We start from the raw sequence: 19,377 nt of genomic DNA, 5'->3' as shown, positions 1-19,377 counted from the left end.
CTAACCCGGTATTTGTGTCGAAACCTCTTTCACCCCAAGAGCTCCTGCGCTTCGTTGCGCATCAGCTCCAGCATCTCACCTCGGTTCTACTGGCCAATCTTAACCTATGATGGCTGCTACGTCTTCAAGTGTGCCAGAAGGCGTCTTACAGTGGAACTGTCGCGGTTCACGGGGAAGGTCGGAGAGCTCCGTCAGCGTCTCAGATATGGGAAGCTGCGTGTTTCGGCTCTACTGCTTCAAGAATCCAACGGCCTGCCACCCATTCCAGGATTTGTGGCATACTCATAGCCTTCGACGTTGGATCTTAGGAGTGCTATGTCCAATGTCCCTCCAGGAAAGGCTGCAGCGTATGTAAGATGCACTCTTCATCACACTCGCGTTGATCTTTCGTGGTGGTGTACTCTATGGCAAGAAGTCATGGCCGTATTCATTCGTCTCAAACGCACGGGCGTTATCATCGTTTCGTCCTATGCCCGCCGTTACAGTGGTCGTGTGGCTCGGTTGTGTCTCGGCTGGCTGGCGCACCTACGACAGAAACATCCTGGTTCCCCATTATGGTGGCAGGAGATTTTAACGCGCCCCACATCACATGGGGATACGCTATTTCAAGTGCGCGTGGTACATGTGTGCTGGACACATTTATGAATGCCCAATTCCCTCTGCTTATTAATGTGTCAGCGCATACTCATCGGCGTGACCGCCCTCGCGTGCCGCCACTCTCACCGGACTTATCTTGGTGGCTAGGAAGGACGACCGTCTCGTGGTCATGTCAACCCGACTGCTGCGGTAGCGACCATCATCCGATTCACCTTGGCTTATCTTCGGGCGGAACAGGCCACCTCCGCCGACTATGTCGTGTGGTGGACTGGGATCGATACAGGGCGGTATCAGAAAGCAATGTATCCAACTTCATGCTGGACTCGTCCCATTGTCTTAAGGCGGCATTAGTTGAGGCGACACGTACATCGTGGGTTGATGAATCGCGAACCGCTCCTGATTTGTAACTTCTGCGTCTCTGGACATCACGCCGCCAAGCAGAACTTGCATCAGAACGTGACCCTGCATCAAATACCCTTCGCTTACAGGCCCAATGCTTTACTGCAGAAGCTCGGCGCCATGAACACCGCTTAGAATGTGGCCGCTAGATGGACTGGCGCTCTTCTCTCGGACCTTCGTCATCCAATGCCTCCAGTTGGTGCACCTTCCGAGTAATGGAACGTGGTGGGTGCCCTCCAGAGCCCGCAGCCTGCGCCCTGTTAGCATTGGGCCAGCCACCAGCAATATTCGCAGAAACTGTCGCCCACACCTTTTTTCCGGCTTTGGACAAAGCACCGCCTTCTTTCGGTGTTCGAAACTACCTTCCCGCGGAGGCATGCGTGCCACCTACGCTCTCCGACATCGAGGGTATACAGCCAGAGTGTGGCTCGAGTGGTACTCATGTCATCATCCTGGGCAAATCGGGTTCCGTTTTATCTAGGCGCAGAGGATGGCCTTGCGTACTTATCTCCTATGGTTCTCTTTGGAGGCTGCTCCCGAAGAATTCGCACGACTCTGGCAATGAATATTTGTAAAGCGTATGACCATTTGAGTCACGAAGCAATTGTCGTAATTCTCGATTGGCTTCAGTTCCCCAGCTGTCTCTGCAGATTAGTCGAAGCCTTCTTGTGCGCACGCACCTTCTCCATTCGCCTCGCTGGCCAAGCAGCAGGTCAGTTCATTGCAGATCGGGGTGCCCCACAAGGCTCTGTGCTCGCAACAGCCCTTTCCAATATTGCTCTCCTTCCACTAGCTTGGAATCTAGCCACGATACATACCGCACTGTACATAGTGTACGCAGATGACATTACTGTCTGGTCAGTTGATCCTGAAATCTGCCACCAAGATAACCGCTCCTAGAGGCCCTAAACATGACGCACAACTGGTGGGCTCAGACAGGGCTTGCTATTTCCAAGGACAAGACGACGTACATGTCAGTAGCGAACAGGTATGGGCGCCGTCTTCTGGCACTCCGGCCTCTTCAGTTCTGGATCAGCAACTAGCTATTACTCGAGGCTTCAACTCTCCGTTTACTCGGCCTTGAAATCAATTCCTCCGGATCTGCGGAACCATGGGTCAGGAATGCAAAGCAACATGCCGCAGAAACGATACAGTTGATAGGTCAAATTGCGAAGAAATCTGGCGGAGGGAGCACCAATATGGCTCGGCTTCTTTACCGTTCTGTATTGCAGCCGCGACCCCTGTACAGAGCCCAGTTTCACCATCTCGCGAAGGTACAATGGGCTCGCCTTGATGCCGTTATTAACGAAGCCATGTGGGCCGTAACGGGACTACCACGTCTCACTCCGTTGCCAACCTTACAGGCCGAGTCCCAACTCAACACTATTGATGAAATCGTACACAAACGTCGATGCGTGCGCGCCCTAAAGCCATCATATTTCTGCTCAGTTGGTTTACGGGCCCAGTACATGGGACACGATATAGACAATCCTGCATCTACGAGACCCGATGTAGCTGCGTGGAAAAGGGTACAATTAAGTGACAATAAGCCTCCTGGTAGTCTGTGTAGCCCAGTCCCTCGTCAGGCGAATGTCCATGTTTCCCGCCTTCAACGCGCCGATGACAATCAAGACGATGCGACTCTTGTAGAACACACTGATGCCAGTGTTAATGGTACCATGATTCACACAGCTCTCGTGTGTCTCTTGATACCAGAGGTAGGCTAGACGTGCTCGTATGTTGCCGATCGTGCACCACCGGCCAACCTTACCGAGCTTTCTGCCATACGAGACGGCTTGGCCGCGTTGCTACCTACTGTTCAAGATGCTCGATACTCTCAACTCATCATTCGCACAGACCCTACTCAAACCTTCCACGACATACATAGGGTATCTCGGTCCACTGTATTCTCAGATAGAATTTACCATCTCGTTGCCACTTCGAATATCCTCATACGCGTCCAGTGGGTGCATCGAGCAGCCCTGCCGGGTCTCCTTGAAGCAGATATGGCAACCCACCCACAGATTACAACATACCCACTTCCACATTTTCCTGAAGACGCCTGTGGACGACTTATTCCGGGTAAAGGAAAACCTGCGGCGTACCACACGAGCTCCATACCTCCATGTGGGTTAGACCTCCCTGGTGGGTTAACCAGCCGAGAGGAGGTTACGTTAAGGAGGGTACATGTCGGGGTCGCGCTCACCCCGTCTGTGACCGCTCTCTGGCCACGACAGTACCATGGTCCTTACAGCTCATCGTGTCCACTTTGCAACACAGAAATCCAAAATGTGACAGTGACACACGTATTATGGACGTTCCCAGGACTTCATCTAAGCCGTCTCCGCCACCTCCGGGCAAAAGGCCTTCGGCCTGGCCGCCCACCCGACCTTGAATGTTGGATTCATGGACCACATCATCGTTCACTCCTACATTTTTTGTACGAGTCGAATCTGTTCGAGTAGTTTTAACATCTTTTGTATTATGCCTAAGGGCATGCTTTCTAATTAAAAACAAGAAAGTAAGAAAAAAAGTAAGTCTGCAAATTTATCAGCGGGCGTAGGAAGGCTGAAGACGTTCCACTTTGACGATTTCAGGTCATGCTCGGCGCCGCTCTGATGGCGAAATGCCGTGTAGCATGACCTCATAGTCAAGTGCGCCGATACGTCGGATTATCTTGTAAGGTCCGGAATAGCCTCGTAAAAGCTCCTCGCTAAGTCCGCGTCATCGAATCGCAGTCCAAACGCAAACACGGTCACCTGGCTTGTATTACGCGTCGCGTCGTCGAAGATTGTAGTGCCGGCTGCGGGTCTTCTGGTTTTTGATGTGTAGGCGGGCGAGCTGTCAGGCTTCTTCGGCGTGCTCACACGCGGCGACATCGATATTATGTTTGTCAGTGACGCCCAGCAGCATAGCGTAGAGCCGTTCGATTTCTGCCGTAAACTATCTTGCCCAGCATGGCAGGCGTGGTTCATTGCCATGTTGTAAGGGAAGGTTACGTGCGGCAAGACTGCATCCCACGCCTTGTGCTCGACATCGACTTAAATTACAAGCTTGCCGGTGAGGGTCTTGCTCAGCCGCTCCGTAAGACCATTCGTATGGGGGTTTTAGGATGTTGTCCTCTCGTGGCTTCTCTGGCTGCACTGCAGAATGGTTTGGGTGAGCTCTGCAGCACAGATCGTTCCTCTGTCGATGATGAGAGCTTCTGGCATACCATGTTGCAGCAGGATGTTCTCAACGACGAACTTTGCCCCTTCAGCTGCAGTACCTTTATGCAGAGCTTTCGTTTCGGTTTAGCGGGTAAGCTAGTCGGCAGCCACGACGATCCACTTCTTTTCAGATGTTGACGTGGGAAAGGGCCCCAATAAATCCATCCCTACCTGCTAAAATGATTCGATCATCAAGGCTCGATCGGCTGTAGAAATTTCATCGGCCTTGTTGGTTGTCTTACGTCGCTGGCAGTCACGACATCCCTTCACATAACAAGCGACCTCGGCGATCATGCGCGGCCAGAAGTGCTTGGCTTCTGTTCTTGCGAGTTTACGGGAAGAACCGAGGTGCCCAGCTGTGTGAGTGTGGAAAGCGTGCAGGACATCTAACCGTAGGGCTGCGGGAAGACCGAGATGGTAGTTTGCGTGGGCTGGCGAAAAGTTGTTCTTTACTAGGACGTCGTTTAAAAAAAAACACGAAGACGATTCGCACATAAATACCCTAGGGATAAAGTTGGATTTGCCTTGCACAAGTACTCAGCAAGGTTTCAGAGCTCACAGTCCGCTCGCTGCTGCTCAGCAAAGTCACCGGCTCTTTTGTATCTAAACATGCGTCTACGTCTTGGTCATCTTGGGGGGGGGGGGTCCACGCGAGTGCGAGATCCGCGGATGTCATCAGAGTGCTTTCGTCTGGACTTCCAGATTACAATGATATGTTCTAGTAGCCTGAGGCTCCACCACGCCAGGCGTCCTGACCAGTCCTTTCACTTCGCTAGCCAACACAACGCGTGAAAGCAGCTGACGACTTTCAACAGCCTGATCGGGCTTTTCCATGACTGGATGAGGTCGTCGTGCAGTATTGCTTCGACTTGTTGCCTTATAGCTGCACATTCCAACGTGCGAACTTGGTAAGGGCTCTTGCGGAGTTGTCGAGCGCACTCTTCGGATATTTTGTGATGCTTTGCAAGTGGTGTTTGTAGAAACCTCGATGCCGCCAAAAATCCGTCTTAGTATCGTCGAGGAAGATTTCTGAGCAGTTGCTGCTTAGTCAGAGAGAGACTTGGATTTATATCGGAGTCTGGTTCAGGAAGTATTGTCGGCGGGGTAGGTATAGTAGAATCCGAGAGGATGAACGCATTGCTGGTTTTCAAAATTTCCTAGACGCATGATATCGTCATGCTCTCGTTGATGCGCTTTAAATCCTCGCTTAAATTTGTCAGCAGCACTTTCGCTTTTAAACCATGAAGTCGTGCGATCTCTCTTGCGATGCAAATTTCACGGTTGAGCAGTAGAGGCTTGTCGCCCTCGATGACGCCTTCTACATCTGCAGGTATTCCGCTGCCGACCGAAAAGACGATGGTGGAGTGAGTTGGGATGCTGACTTGGTCCTCAAGTTTACTTAAGGCACGCTCAGTGGAAGCCATCTCTGTCGGTATCGCTTGGCCTGTGGATGGCGTTATCGACTTCTACCTCAGGTCGGTGATTGCGCCGTGTTGGTTGAGGAAGTACATGACTGTAATTCTTCCCGTGCGATTCCAGTCAGCGTTAAGACGTATGGTCCAGCTTTCCGAATTTGATGACGATCCCATGCAGGACTGACTTCCACCTTGGCGGCGAATAATCCACTGACGACGTACTAGTCGGCTCCAGTGTCTACAAGCACACTGACTTCGTGGCCGTTGAGAAGCACGTTGAGATTCTTTGTCTTCCTTTGCAGTTAGGTCTTGGCGTCAGATCACGGCTGCGTCGCATTGACCCGAGGCTGGTCAGGCCGTCTTTCGTCGGCGTATCCTCGGGTTCGAGGCTTCCTCTGGATGAAGGCGTGTTGTTGCTGCGTCGTCGAAATAGATTTTGAAGCCACATTGTCGGTGGCAGCGGATATTCTTCATATCGATGTACAGCAACCGCACCTCCATCGGTTGCTGCTTTTTGTTTTTCGGATAGTGACTCATGGTCTGGTCTCGGGCTGGACAAGTATATGGTCGGTGCTGTGGTGACAAGTACCGTCCTGGAGATTGCGAACGCGAAGGTCATTGGTGTTTCCACTGCGTTCCGGCAGTGTAGTCGGTGATGTCACGTGGTCGCTCGCCAAGCTGTGGAAGTGACGCTCTGACGGCGAACCCTCGTGGACCCCTGTCGCAGTATGGGCATCGATGGTATGCATGGCCTGCTTCTCCACACTGGCAACACTGGACAGGGGTCAGGGGCGCGCCAAATGTAAGTCTTCTTGGCCTGCTGGCCGCGGCAACAGGTAAGCGTACAGGCGGCAGCAGTGGCGGACGGCAGAACTACGATGTTACCATGCCCAGGCGCGGCCGCGGAGAGGAAGCGGGGTGGCCGTAGACGGCAGCGTACGTCATCGCTTCTAGCTGATGCTGCGGCGATTGAGGGACTCCGAGTGACCGTTGTATGTCCTCGCCTGCAACGTCGGCATTCGAAGCCACTTGAGGCTTTAATGAAGGGAACAACTTCATGAGCTCTTGCCGCACGACCACTCTGATAGTCACGCGGTGCCCAGTGATTGAACTCCGACGTAGCTTCTTGAGTTCGTGTGGTGGACGAACTGTCGGTTCTACATTTCCGGTGTTTTCTTGAACCTGGTGGCCTGGCAAAGAAATTCCTCGATGGGCTTCGGTCGACTTCGTATCAATACGGCGAAAAGTTCTTGCTTTACACCACGCATGCGTAGGTGGACTTTCTTCTGCTCGGATATTTCCGGATTGGTGTGCTGTAATAGGCGACTCATTTTTTCCGTAAAGATTGCAATGGTGTCGTTAGGTAGCTGCACTTGGGCTTCCAATAGAGCTTCGGTTCTTTCTTTCCGAACGATGCCCAATGAATGTCTTAGGGAAGCTACCGCGAAGCAGGTCCCACGTTGTAATGGTATATACCCCATTTCTTAAAACAATGTCCTTGCGGCATCTTCCAAGAAGAAGTACACGTGGCGTAGCTTATCCTCAGAGGTCCAGTTGAAGGCTGAGATGCTTTGAAAGTCTTGAGCCAGGTTTCCGGATCGTGAGACGAAGTTCGACGAAAGGTATGTGGCTCTCTGGGTTGTTGGAGAACGATGGCGGACGCTGGCTTTGATTTTGGGGTTGTTGACTTGGCCACCACCATCCTAGTCATCTTAAGCAAGAGTCCGTGCTTCGGGGTTAGCCTTTGCAGCATGCGGTCACCTCGGTGGTCCTTGGCGACGTTGGTATTCTCTTCGGAGGCGTACATATCAGCTTGGGGGCGTCCGGTGCATGATCGCTGTGCACCTCCACTAGGTGTCACGTAGTATTGACGGTGAAGAAAGCAGCAAAGCTGCTGCTTCACCACTTATTCGAGACCCTCATAATATATTGAACGAGATGAAAGAGAACAGAGGGGCCTGACTTTTATTATTCATACGTCAATTGTATCGTCCCTTTAATCAACGCTCAAGGGAGCATAGCAATTAAGGGTCTCGAATCCGGCAACATCGATGCCTTCAGGTAGCATGTGTGGGTTTACTTACCTGTTGCTATCCCCCAAATAGATCAGGTACGATGCCTGCGGCAGAAAGGACGTTACACATCGGCCGCCAGAGTTTGCGAGTGATGGCGCTGGCTAACATTGTAGTAGTGAAACATAACTACCCCTGAAAGTTGATCGCAGAACGTCGCCGCTGTAGTTCAAGAGCTAACAGCATGGCACGCGGAATGCAAACGCGCGAGCTTGTATCCCGCCGATGCGCAGTTCCTTTCTCATACACTTTCATATAGACGAATTTAGAATTTCTATATTTCATTTAGTACACGTGCTATCACCTGTGTTGTCCTTGGTGTGTTTGTTTTGTGGTTTTTAAAATGTGAATAATAAAATTGGGGCCCCCCTTGGTTCCTTCTCTCGCTCTCTCTGTATATATATATATATATATATATATATATATATATATATATATATATATATATATATATATATATATATATTTGTCTATGTGTCTGTGTGTGTTTGAGGGTGCGGCGGGTGAGCGAAACTGAAACCAACAAAGCAACCAAAAAATGCACAGGGTATATAGTTGATGCAATTCGTGTTCTTTGTCTACTTCAGGCATTTTCTGCTTGTCTCTCGATCCATCTATCCAGTTTCTTACGCCAACTCAGTGACCCAAGTAGTCTGCCAGGTTTGTTTACGCTCATGTTCACGATTCCGTCGTAGTCCTTCCATCGCAGCCATCCCAGCGTCTGGCTGCCATGATGCCAGCGTTTTGACGTATCGTCGTCAGGCCATTGTCGTCATACAGTGGTCATGAATTCCTTGTCAACCATCGTGGTGATTTTATTGTGCTCAATAAGTCATCGTTACTCTAGCTTGGTCGTGTAACTCCCTTGATGCTCTCGTCAGGACGCCTTTTACTCCGATCAAATGAACCAAATTCCCTAATGGCGTGAGCCACTAGTGATTACCTTGTGCCCAAATTATTCGACAACTTGGTGGAATCACGATTCATCGTCGTCATTCCACGTTGATAATTCGTTGTGCTTCATGTCATCGTCGTCACGATATGTCATACTGTCGTCGTGACATCGTCGCTGTGCTTTGTGTTCGTAGTGTCAGTGATGCAGTCATGGTTGTTCCTTCATCATCGTCCTGACTTCGTCATCTGGCTCTTGGTATGACTTCGTCTTCACCTCATTGTCATCTACAGTCGTCGCCTTATCGTTTTCGTAATGACGAGATCATCACGCTGGCATCGTCATAAGGACTTCGTGATGCCATTATAGTCACGCCATCGTCGGCATACGCTAGATGCACTAGAAGACACGCGGGTCCCAGCGATTACTCCGCAACATTCAAGGACTGATTGATAAAAGCCGACACGCCTGATCCGCTGATCAGATTTTCGACGATCTCCGACTGTGTTCGCCGCTTCCATTGAGCTTCCGACAAGATCATCCGACGTATTCGCGAAGTGGACTATGAGGTCGTGCCAGACAGCATTTCGTATTGGCTGCAGCGCCACGCACGATCTGAAGTGGTCCACGTGGTGCCTTTTAGACCCTCTTACGCATACTGACAAACTTCCTTATTTTGATTCTTTGCTATCGGCGTATTTGTTTATTACGTTCATTTGTTTGCAGCGTCGGGTCAATACTTTTTTAAGAGGGTGGGGCATTGACACGTGTACTTCTTTATCGAGCGACCACGTTTCACCACCTAACAAATGTTATCACACAGTGCAGGACGCGCCTGCTGCAGGTATTGGAAGTTTCTGGAATGTTAACGATGGTGCCATCCGCTGGCAGTCACCGAACCTTGTGTAATTTGATATCATGTATGCGCGACGCAAATAGTTTATAAACTAGCGGAAGACACGCGGGTCCCAGCAATTACTCTGGAATATTAAAATTAAATTAAATTATGGGGTTTTACGTGCCAAAACCACTTTCGGATTATGAGGCACGCCGTAGTGGGGGACTCCGGAAATTTCGACCACCTGGGGTTCTTTAACTTGCACCTAAATCTAAGTACACGGGTGTTTTCGCATTTCGCCCCCATCGAAATGCGGCCGCCGTGGCCGGGATTCGATCGCGCGACCTCGTGCTCAGCAGCCTAACACCATAGCTACTGAGCAACCACGGCGGGTAACTGGAATATTTAACGACTGACTTATAAAAGCCGACGCGCTTGGCCCGCTGATTAGAATTTCGACAATCGGTGACTGTGTTCGCCGCTTTCATTGAGCTTCGAGAGTAACCGGTTTTTGTGGGCACAGGTTCGCCCAATATATTTAGTTTCGCCATTCAGCTTTGTTGCTGGCGTCGTCAGCCGTCACTACGAAGTGACAATATATTTACGGCTTTTATAGAAATTTTGAATTCGCAAAACATATCCACTTGGAACAAACACTGAGGTTAAAACCTGTTTCGCGGTATTCATTCGATAAATGTGCGACAAGATGCATTCGAGTTCCACTTATTCGGTTATTTATCCACTCCAATGCATAACAAGGCTATTTGTTGTTATAGTAAGTGGATCCAAAAGTATTTTTTACCCGTCAGCTTATCACAAAAAGCGGTCATCATATTACTGGAGCTAGGTTGAAGATTTCTTCCAAATGTAGATGTCCCGAGAGCTTACTGACTTAATTTGCGCCCTAAAGTTACACGCCAAAATTTTGAATAGGAGCCGTAAGTAGATACGTAATTCTGAACGTTTACCTCTTGTACAGTTCCAGAGGTATGTCCAGTAATCCAGCTCAACGATAATTTTTGTGCTATCAATCAATCAATCTTTATTTTTCTTCTGTCAATGATACAGGAAGAGGGACTGTTACAGAAAGCTGTTTGTCAGAACACCTTGACTAGGTCACAGCCCCATAGAAAAATTTGGGAGCGGTAAGAGCACTACAGTAAAATAACTCAAAAATTGAAGCAACAGAGAGAGTAGTACTATAGGCACACACTAAGTAATGAAAGCGTAAAATTAATACAGAAAAGTTAAAACAGATTTTACAGTCAAAAAATAAATACAAGCCAGTTTCTTAGAAAAAAATTATTATCTAAAATGCCATCAAATTACAGATATCCAAAATAAATACCCTGAATGTACAGAAAAAAATATAAATGAACTCGTTACAAAGCATTACGTACAACCAGATGAAACAATTCGATACGGTTGTGGATTTGATAAGTTAGACAAGGTTTGCAGTAAAATAAGTGTTATGTAGTAGAAACCTCAGAGTCAAAAAAGTCAAAATTGGTAACATCTTAGTGATTCAGAAGGGAGGGAAGGGTGTAAGACAAGCGCTCTTTTCCGTAGTTTAACCGTACTGTGTCTATTTCCTAATTTTTTTCAGGATGCGTGGGATAATTTAAATGCCGAATTCCTAAATTGGCCAGAACGCGCAAATTAGTTATGTTCCTTCGAGTTTCTAATTTGAATGTTCTGCTTAAGGTATATTTGTATGTCTGGCGCGCCTTAACTATTCCTGAACAGCAGAATAAATCATTAGTAGCGCATTGAAAATATGCCTAATGCATTTTTTTCTGAACCAAGAATATTTGATTTAGGTAAGTGACCATCGTTATACCTCATACTAGTTGACAATAATTTAAACCAGAGTCAATGAGCAAGTGAAAGAGCAGAAGCTTGATTCCTTTTGGAAGTAAGTATCGAAGCCGACCAATTACACCTGTCACCTGAGCTAATTTTTGCAGGACATGTCTTACGTAGTAATCCCAGCTCATAATCGCGGAAAAATATGTCCAGACATTTAAAATGGTCAACTGTTTCAATAGTGCGAGTACTCTGTACGATGCCTTCATGAGGTGGAATAATTTTATTTTTTGGTCAGAATATAACAGCTTCTGCTTTATTTTCGTTAATACGCATAGCATTTCCTGCTGACCATGTCACTAGCGTTTTCATTGTGTGATAACAAGTACTTATAGGTTCGTAATTATCATGCCCTTAAATAAGTATGCTGGTATCATCAGCATATATTACGTATTTGGCCTCGCAAATAATATTTACAATGTCATTAAGATAGATAATAAATAATAGTGGGCCTAGAATACTGCCTGTGGCACTCCACAATGACAAGGTTTCACTCCTGAAATATACTCGCTTACCTGAAACACCAGCTGTCTCTCTGATGAATAAGAGTCAATAAGCGTTAAGGCTTGTCCCCGAATGCCATAGCAATGTATTTTCTTTAACATTATCTTATGGTTTATAAATCAAATGGGATGGAATATTCAACAAAAGTACCAAGAACGAGCGCCTTATTTACAAATTGTTTAAGAATATACTCTTCTTGCAAGAGCAGCGCCAGTTCAACTGATATATTTTTCTGGAAACCAAATTGATTAGCTGTAATTAAATTATATTTATCAATGAAACTTGAAAATCAAGTGTGCATAATTTTTTCCGAAGGCCTTAGGGAACATAGGCAAGATGGACACCGGTCCGTAATTGCCAAAGTTATTTCGGTGACCTTTTTTGTAAAGCACGGTTATTTTTTGCTATTTGCATACTTAAAGGAAAAACTGAGTTAGTTAAACAGATGTTACACATATCTGCTAGATTTGGCGCGATAAGATCAGACACGTCTGACAGCACGTACTTGAATTCGGTCTATATTACAAATGGCGCTATTATTTATAATTTTTATTGTTGATAGGACTTCGTGGGCGGTTACAGGACGCAAGTACAATGATTAGGCGTTGCGAACACGTATGTATTCGCACGCATCAGCCGGGGTTCCGGTCCTCATCATATCAGTGAAAAAATTAATGCATGCGTCAGCCAAATGTCATCCATCCCCATCTATACCGTTTACTTTTAGTTTTCAAACAGGGGCGGTAAAGCAGCCGCGATGAAGGAGTGGGTTTACTATAGACCACAGTACGTCAGAAGGATTACAAGAAACTTCTAGATAAAAAATTAAATTACGGGATTTTACGTGACAAAACCACTTTCTGATTATGAGGCACGCCGTAGTGGAGGAATCCGGAAATTTAGACCACTGGGGTTCTTTAACGTGCACCTAAATCTAAGTAAACGGGTGTTTTCGCATTTCGCCCCAATCGAAATGCGGCCGCCGTGGCCGGGATTCGATCACGCGACCTCGTGCTCAGCAGCCCAACACCATAGCCACTGAGCAACCACGGCGGGTGGAAAACTTCAAGATATGTGGATGCTTAGTGAGTTCTCGCTGATCGCAAGCGTTTTATAAGCTTGTTTCGATAACACTTGAACGCCAGCCAGTCCTCCGGTAAACGAATATGTAGGAATTGTATTAAGGTTTATGTGTTGATTTCATTCTATGACGCATCTCAGGCGTTATCCATGGTTTGCGCATTTATTCTGCGCTATTTAGCGGAAAATTGGAATGATATATTCGCTTGAAAATTGAAATAAATTTATCGTAAGCATTGTTTGCATCTAGACATTTTCTTATAACACTCCAACACGACAAACAAGTTTCAATTTTTTGTTTACATCAAAGAAGCACTTCTGGTGAAAATTAAACAACGGTGAATTGCTATACGGTGCTGTGGATAAACATGCTGTTCTGCACGAAACAAACAACGATTTTCAGACAGGACGGGACATTGGGGTGTTTGTCGCGTACACTTCTAGCACGATAGCGCTAAAGGCCCAGTTACGCATTAAATCCGGTGTCGGTGTCGGTGGTTTGCGTGAGTTAAACGGCCGTACATATGTATTATATGTGTATGCCATAACTTTTTATTCGCATGAAGTACGTGCAGCTTATATTGCCACGTCACTCTACCCCTAAAGTTGCCTATATCTTTTCGTCCATTCTTGACGAAGTTATTTTTCGGTATCGTGGGAATGATGGGCCACAAACAAATGCAATGGAACAAAGCACCGACAGCGCATGCATTTTGTGTTAAATCTTTTCAGAAGTATTTATAGAAAGTGCGAAACTACAACTGTAACCTGCGAAGTATGTAGTTAATTGGCGTGGCTGTGCCCAACCTCCGGGATCGGCCAACGCAAGAGGCCGTGTTGCGACCAAAAAGCTCTCCTTTATGCAAAGCGTTCGCCACAAGCGTTTCCCGGTAAACATTACGGTTACACAAGCTGGAGCTGCCGGGAAGTGTTAAAAACAGTCAGGGATATCTTAACGGCATCGCATTGCACAGTTACAAAGGATGCTTAGGCGTGTTCCATATTTAGATGTCTTTCTTGGTTTATTACATAGCGGCCTAGTTACTGTAATAAAAAAAGCACATATGAGGTCGCAAGAAGTTACGAGCATTTAGAGAGAGCCTGTTACCTATTTGCAATTTCATCAAGTTTCACTTTGGGGCTAAAGGCCTCAAATATAACGTAAAATAAGCTGAGTGAGTTTTCGAAACTGCAAAATATTCGCTGAATTTATTAAGTTCTCGTTCACATTAGCGGGCTTTGCATTTTTGGAGCATTTGTGACACGTATACAAATGTTCTATTGACGTGAACGGTCTGAAAATTACCCAGATGCAAGTGTAGCTCTGCTACCTGCTTTTGGAACCAAATTCAGTTTCATTTGCAGCTACTTGTAAAGCATACAGACAAATTTATTTGTTAGCCGTTGCTCCGCACGAAAGCCGGAATGCCTATTTGTGGCATTGCTCTAGAAAATTGGACTGTAGGTAGGTCAACCGCTCGCAACTGCAGGACGTAAGCGCTCAGAATCAACTCTCGTTAGTCGGCAGCTCAAGGATTGGCTGAATGAGTTCCTTAAATCTGTATTGAGAATTACCGAGAGATAGAGCTCAAGTGTGCGCAAAATTCTGTTTTGAAAGAGGCAGGTACATCATTGCCAACAAAAAATAGTAGGTATAGGGGATCTGATTGCTAAATTTTGAGCACGAACTCGCTGCTTAGTGGTAGTAGCAGAAAACCTAGTTACAAAACCAAAGAAGGCGTTATGTAGTGAGAAAATTGTCCCATTTCATAAACAAATATCTCTCGAAGCCATCTATAACGTTTGACTTCGTCTCCAGTGTGATCTCATTGTGTGGGCGTTCCTTTGCTACCGTTGCTAACGCTAAGGAAACTCTTAGCTCCTCCACACTACGAACACGAAGAAACCGCAGCAAGGCACGACCGATGTGAAGTCTTCCAAAGCCCCCATATTGGCAATAAAAAACCTAGAGAATTCGCAAGAAAATCCGTAATGGAAAAGCGCAATCATACACATTTTTCGCGATGCCGCTAACATGGTCTGTGCAACTAATTTGCGGCAATATCTTTAGGGTTTGTTTGTGCGGAGTAGGAAAGAATGTGATTACGTTCAACAAACCATTTTTTTTGCCATAGCCAAAATGCAAAATCAGCGAACTGCGAACCATACCTTAACTTGACCTTGACACTGAATTGACTTGACTTGAACTTGACACTGTCTAATTTAGGCGACTATTCCATTCAGGTGATTTCAGTTTACTGCTGTTCTGCTGCAGTCCGAAAAATAATGGGTTAGACGACTGTATCTGTTATAAAAGAAGTAGTGAACTAGTATTTTCTTTATTACTTCGTGACTTCGCTAATAATAAATGCTTTGGGCCGGTACTTAGCCACTTTGTCCAACAATCAATAAAAGATCCCCTACACTAACCTACAGTTTGTATACACAAATTCAGTCGTCCAGATGCTTTCGTTTAAATATAATTTCTCCTTAGTCACGGCGGGAAGAGTTTCTTTTTAAACGTGAGTCACTTTACTGGAGCATTGGGTGATACTCCTCGCGTGAGAGTTCAACGGCACTGCTTGCTGGCTAGCGAGGTCAGACGTATACGTTATGTGACTGATAATTTTTCATGAGCCGTGCACCGCTGTGCGCAGCTCTCGAAGAACGACCACCGACATTCGAATCTGTGATCTGCACCGTGGACCGCGGAGGCCCGATGGAGCTGCCAGCGGACGGGGTCTGCGACTTCATATTCTATGACTCGCTGAAGGAGCCCTTCGGCAAACTGGGTCGACCGTCCCGGGGAAAGTTCAAGACCTTTCAGACGTTCGCGGCCGTGGCAAAGCAGACGCAGTTTGGCGTCTCGATATATGCCTTGTAAGTACACCGACTTGAGGTGCGACAAAGCAATGGTGCAAAACAAACCCGAGACGTGGACGCCGAAGACGAGACGCTCATCGGTTAACTTTAAACAAATACTTCGAACAGGACAAGAGTATTCGCTGTACCTATTCTCATTGCTTACAGATTTTTTTCAATATTAGCCGTTTTTAGTACAACTCTAGTTCTTGTGCTAGAATGCTTTCGATGGCAGGATCTATTTGCATGCACAAGAAATTAAAATGAATATTTGACTATTTATGAAGGTGTGGTTAATCAACATTTCAGGTAAAGAATTTACCGCACACATTGTGATTTAAGAAGTGCAAAAGTGTAACCGGGGACTTTGACATGCGTATCTACTGAGCTCGGCGACGGCAGCGGCAGGCAGCTCGAACGCTTCACCCGGCCTTAAGTATTACTTTCCCTATTCGCAGGTTGGTACATTCTTCTTTACCACTGCGTAAAAGACCATTCAGATAGCATTGCTGTTGCCTCTTCCGTCGCAAGAGTGACGTTTGTATACATGCTCAAATGGCAGGCTCACAAGATTCGGTGATGCGCAATGATGTTGGTGGCACTTGTGTCAAACCTTTTTTTAGGCAATCAGCAATCATTGACATGCACCGAGTGTGAAACATGTTTCCATGTAAGAAAGTGTTCGGGAGTGACAGACAGACAAAGAACTTTAATAGCAAGGTCCTGAGACGCTTTGCCCTAGGGCAGAGCTGCGGGCCGCTCCCACGTGGGGACTGGCAGGCCGAGCCTAACCGCCGCATCGTGGGCTCTCTGGACAGCCCAAGTTTGATGGGCATATTCTGAGCTCCGGATGGCAGAGCTCCATTCTTTTTCTGTGATGCGATTGGGTCCCTGTAACGAGGCGCATCGCCAGAGCATGTGTTCGAGATTGCTAACAGCCCCACAGTCGGGGCAAGTAGAGCTGAAAGCCTCTGGAGCGATCATGTGGAAAAGGGCCAGGTTCGCATAGCACTGCGTCTGAAGCATGCGTAAAGTGGACGCCAGAGGTCTAGCCAGTTTGCAGTGAGGGGGAGGATAAGTCCTCCTACCCAGGTGATAGTGCATAGTAATTTCGCTGAAAGTAGTGAGAGTGTCCCGAAACTCGAGAACCCCAGAGTCTGAGCTCAATCTTGCGCCCGCGCGGTGGGTTAGTGCGCGCGCTTGGGAGTGGGCAATGTCATTAAGATTGGGAAACGAGTCAAGCTGGGGGTCGAGGTGAGCCGGAAACCATGTGATGGTGTGCGGAGAGATTATCTTGTTCTTGAGAATCTTGTGAGCCTCCTCAGCGATGGATCCTGAAGCGAAAGCCCTGACCGCCGATCTCGAATCAGTGAAGATTTGTGATCTTCTGTTGTCTAGGAGTGCTATAGCAACTGCAACCTGCTCCGCTCTGGTTGGTGTTGAGCACTTCAGGGAAGCCGCATTCACTATCTGTCCGTTGTGATCAGCGAGGGCAATGGCGAAGTTAGACGACTGTCCATATTGGGCTGCGTCGACAAAACATGCCGAGTAAGGATCGTCTTTGGTACGCTTGAGGAGGGCGAGGGCTCTTGCCCTGCGTCTGCCTACGTTGTGTCGAGGATGAACATTACGGGGAAACGGTGCAACTCGTATGTTGTTCCTTTGATTTTCTGATATTTCATATTTCCGCTCTTCCATGAGGATAGGGTTGATCCCAAGAACTGCCAGGATCTTCTTTCTAGCCGGGGTACAGGATAGACGGGCCAGTTGGGCTGACTCCTGGGCCTCGATTATCTCGTCCAATGTGTTGTGAACTCCTAGTTGCATAAGGAGGTCCGTGCTCGCCCGTAACGGAATGCCTAGTACTTTTTTTATACTTTTTCTGATGAGAGTGTTTAATCGTTTTTTCTCGGAGTTATACCAGTTGTGCATGGCGGCCACATAAACTATATGACTCATGAGGAAGGCATGGAACAACCGGAGGAGGTTGTCTTCCTTTAAGCCTCCACGCCTATTCGAGACTCTGTTGATGAGTCTCATCGTGTTCTCAGTCTTGGCTGTCAGCTTGTTGAGCGTAGTATTATTACTGCCATTCGATTCGATGAACATGCCAAGGACCCGAATGGTGTCTACTCTGGGGATAGTACAGCCGCTTTTAGTGTGGAGTTTGATGTTTAGGTCAGACAACGGTTTCCATCCTCTAGGTTTGGGGCCTCTCCTGACTGGCCTGTAGAGGAGGAGCTCAGACTTGCTCGGGGAGCATCTAAGCCCCGTATTTTCCAGGTACATCTCTGTTTGATCTACAGCCTCCTGTAAGCCTAATTCAACAGCTCCCTCGCTTCCTCCGGTGCACCATATTGTGATGTCATCAGCGTAGAGCGTATGATTGATCCCTTCTATGTTGGAGAGTCTTTGCGATAATTTCGTCATGGCAATGTTAAAAAGCAGTGGTGAGACTACCGCTCCTTGTGGCGTGCCTCTGGGGCCCAAACTGAAATTGTCGGACTTGAGGTCACCGATTTTGAGCGTGGCCTTGCGATCCCGTAGGAACGAGCTGATGTATCTGTGGAAAGCGTCTCCCAAATTGAGCTCTGAGATGGAGTTCAGAATGTGAGCATGGGATACATTATCAAAGGCTTTCTCTAGGTCTAAGCCTAGGATGCCTCTTATATTTCTTGCGGTGTTGTCAATGATTTCACACTTGATGAGTTTCATGACGTCTTGCGTTGACAGGGCCGGACGAAAGCCGATCATGTTGTACGGAAACAATCCTTTTTTCTCGATGTGCTTAGAAATTCGATTGTGTATGACATGTTCCGCTACTTTCCCCACGCAGGACGTGAGGGAAATGGGTCTGAGGTTTGAGAGACTCGGGGGTCTTCCAGGCTTTGGAATGAGGATGACCGAGGCCATTTTCCAGGACTCCGGGACAACCCCTCGTTCCCATATTCCATTAATCTCCTCTGTCAACCATTCTATAGAGCAGTCGTCCAGGTTTCGGAGGGCGCGGTTGGGGATGCCATCAGGACCAGGGGCAGACCTGCCATTTAGATGCTGGAGAGCTTCCCTTACCTCGCATGCCTTGAAGGGGTTATCTAGCTCGGGGCAAGATGAGCCTTTGTAGGGGGATAGTCTTCATCACTCGAGTTGCCCAGTGGCAGATACTTGCGAGCTAATCTGTCGAGTACGGTCTGCAATGTCTCTGATTGTGATGCCTGGTGTAGAACCTTTGCTATCACTTGTCTTTGGTTTGACTTGGTATTGGTATCATCCAGCAGATGCTTGAGTAGGTTCCATTTAGCTCCAACTCTCATCTGGCCATCCACAGAATTGCAGACCTCACCCCACTGTTGTCTGCTCAAGGTTTGGCAGTGATCTTCTATAGTTCTGTTGAGCTCCGCGATCTTTTTTTGGAGCCTTGGGTTGAGTTTCTGCCCTTTCCATCGTTTCAAAAGTGACGTCTTAGCTTCTAGAAGATGAGCGAGGCGGCTGTCCATCCTGTCCACCTCCAGTTCAGTCTGGATTTTCTTTGTCGCCGCGCTGATGTCCTCCTTTAACTGTTCAGCCCACTGCTCGAGGCTAAGTGCTGAGTCATGCGTTTGTGCTCGCTCTTCCCGAATCTTGCGAAAGTAATCCTAATCTG

General features: G+C 47.4%; 1 protein-coding gene across 1 annotated transcript in view; it reads left to right on the top strand.

The window, feature by feature from the left end:
• The window catches only part of LOC135921762 (uncharacterized), a 57,358-nt gene that overhangs the window by 5,344 nt on the left and 32,637 nt on the right, over window positions 1–19,377 (top strand). Inside the window, exon 2 of the mRNA XM_070523499.1 lies at window positions 15,530–15,752. Within this exon, the coding sequence (XP_070379600.1) occupies window positions 15,592–15,752 (161 nt within the window). The 5' untranslated portion in view covers window positions 15,530–15,591. The remainder of the gene's footprint in view (window positions 1–15,529; window positions 15,753–19,377) is intronic.

The sequence above is a fragment of the Dermacentor albipictus genome, chromosome 8, assembly GCF_038994185.2.
Source record: "Dermacentor albipictus isolate Rhodes 1998 colony chromosome 8, USDA_Dalb.pri_finalv2, whole genome shotgun sequence".
NCBI classification, from domain to species: domain Eukaryota; kingdom Metazoa; phylum Arthropoda; class Arachnida; order Ixodida; family Ixodidae; genus Dermacentor; species Dermacentor albipictus.
The sequence above is the reverse complement of the archived record's forward strand: the minus strand, read 5'-3'. Positions and strand labels throughout refer to the sequence as shown.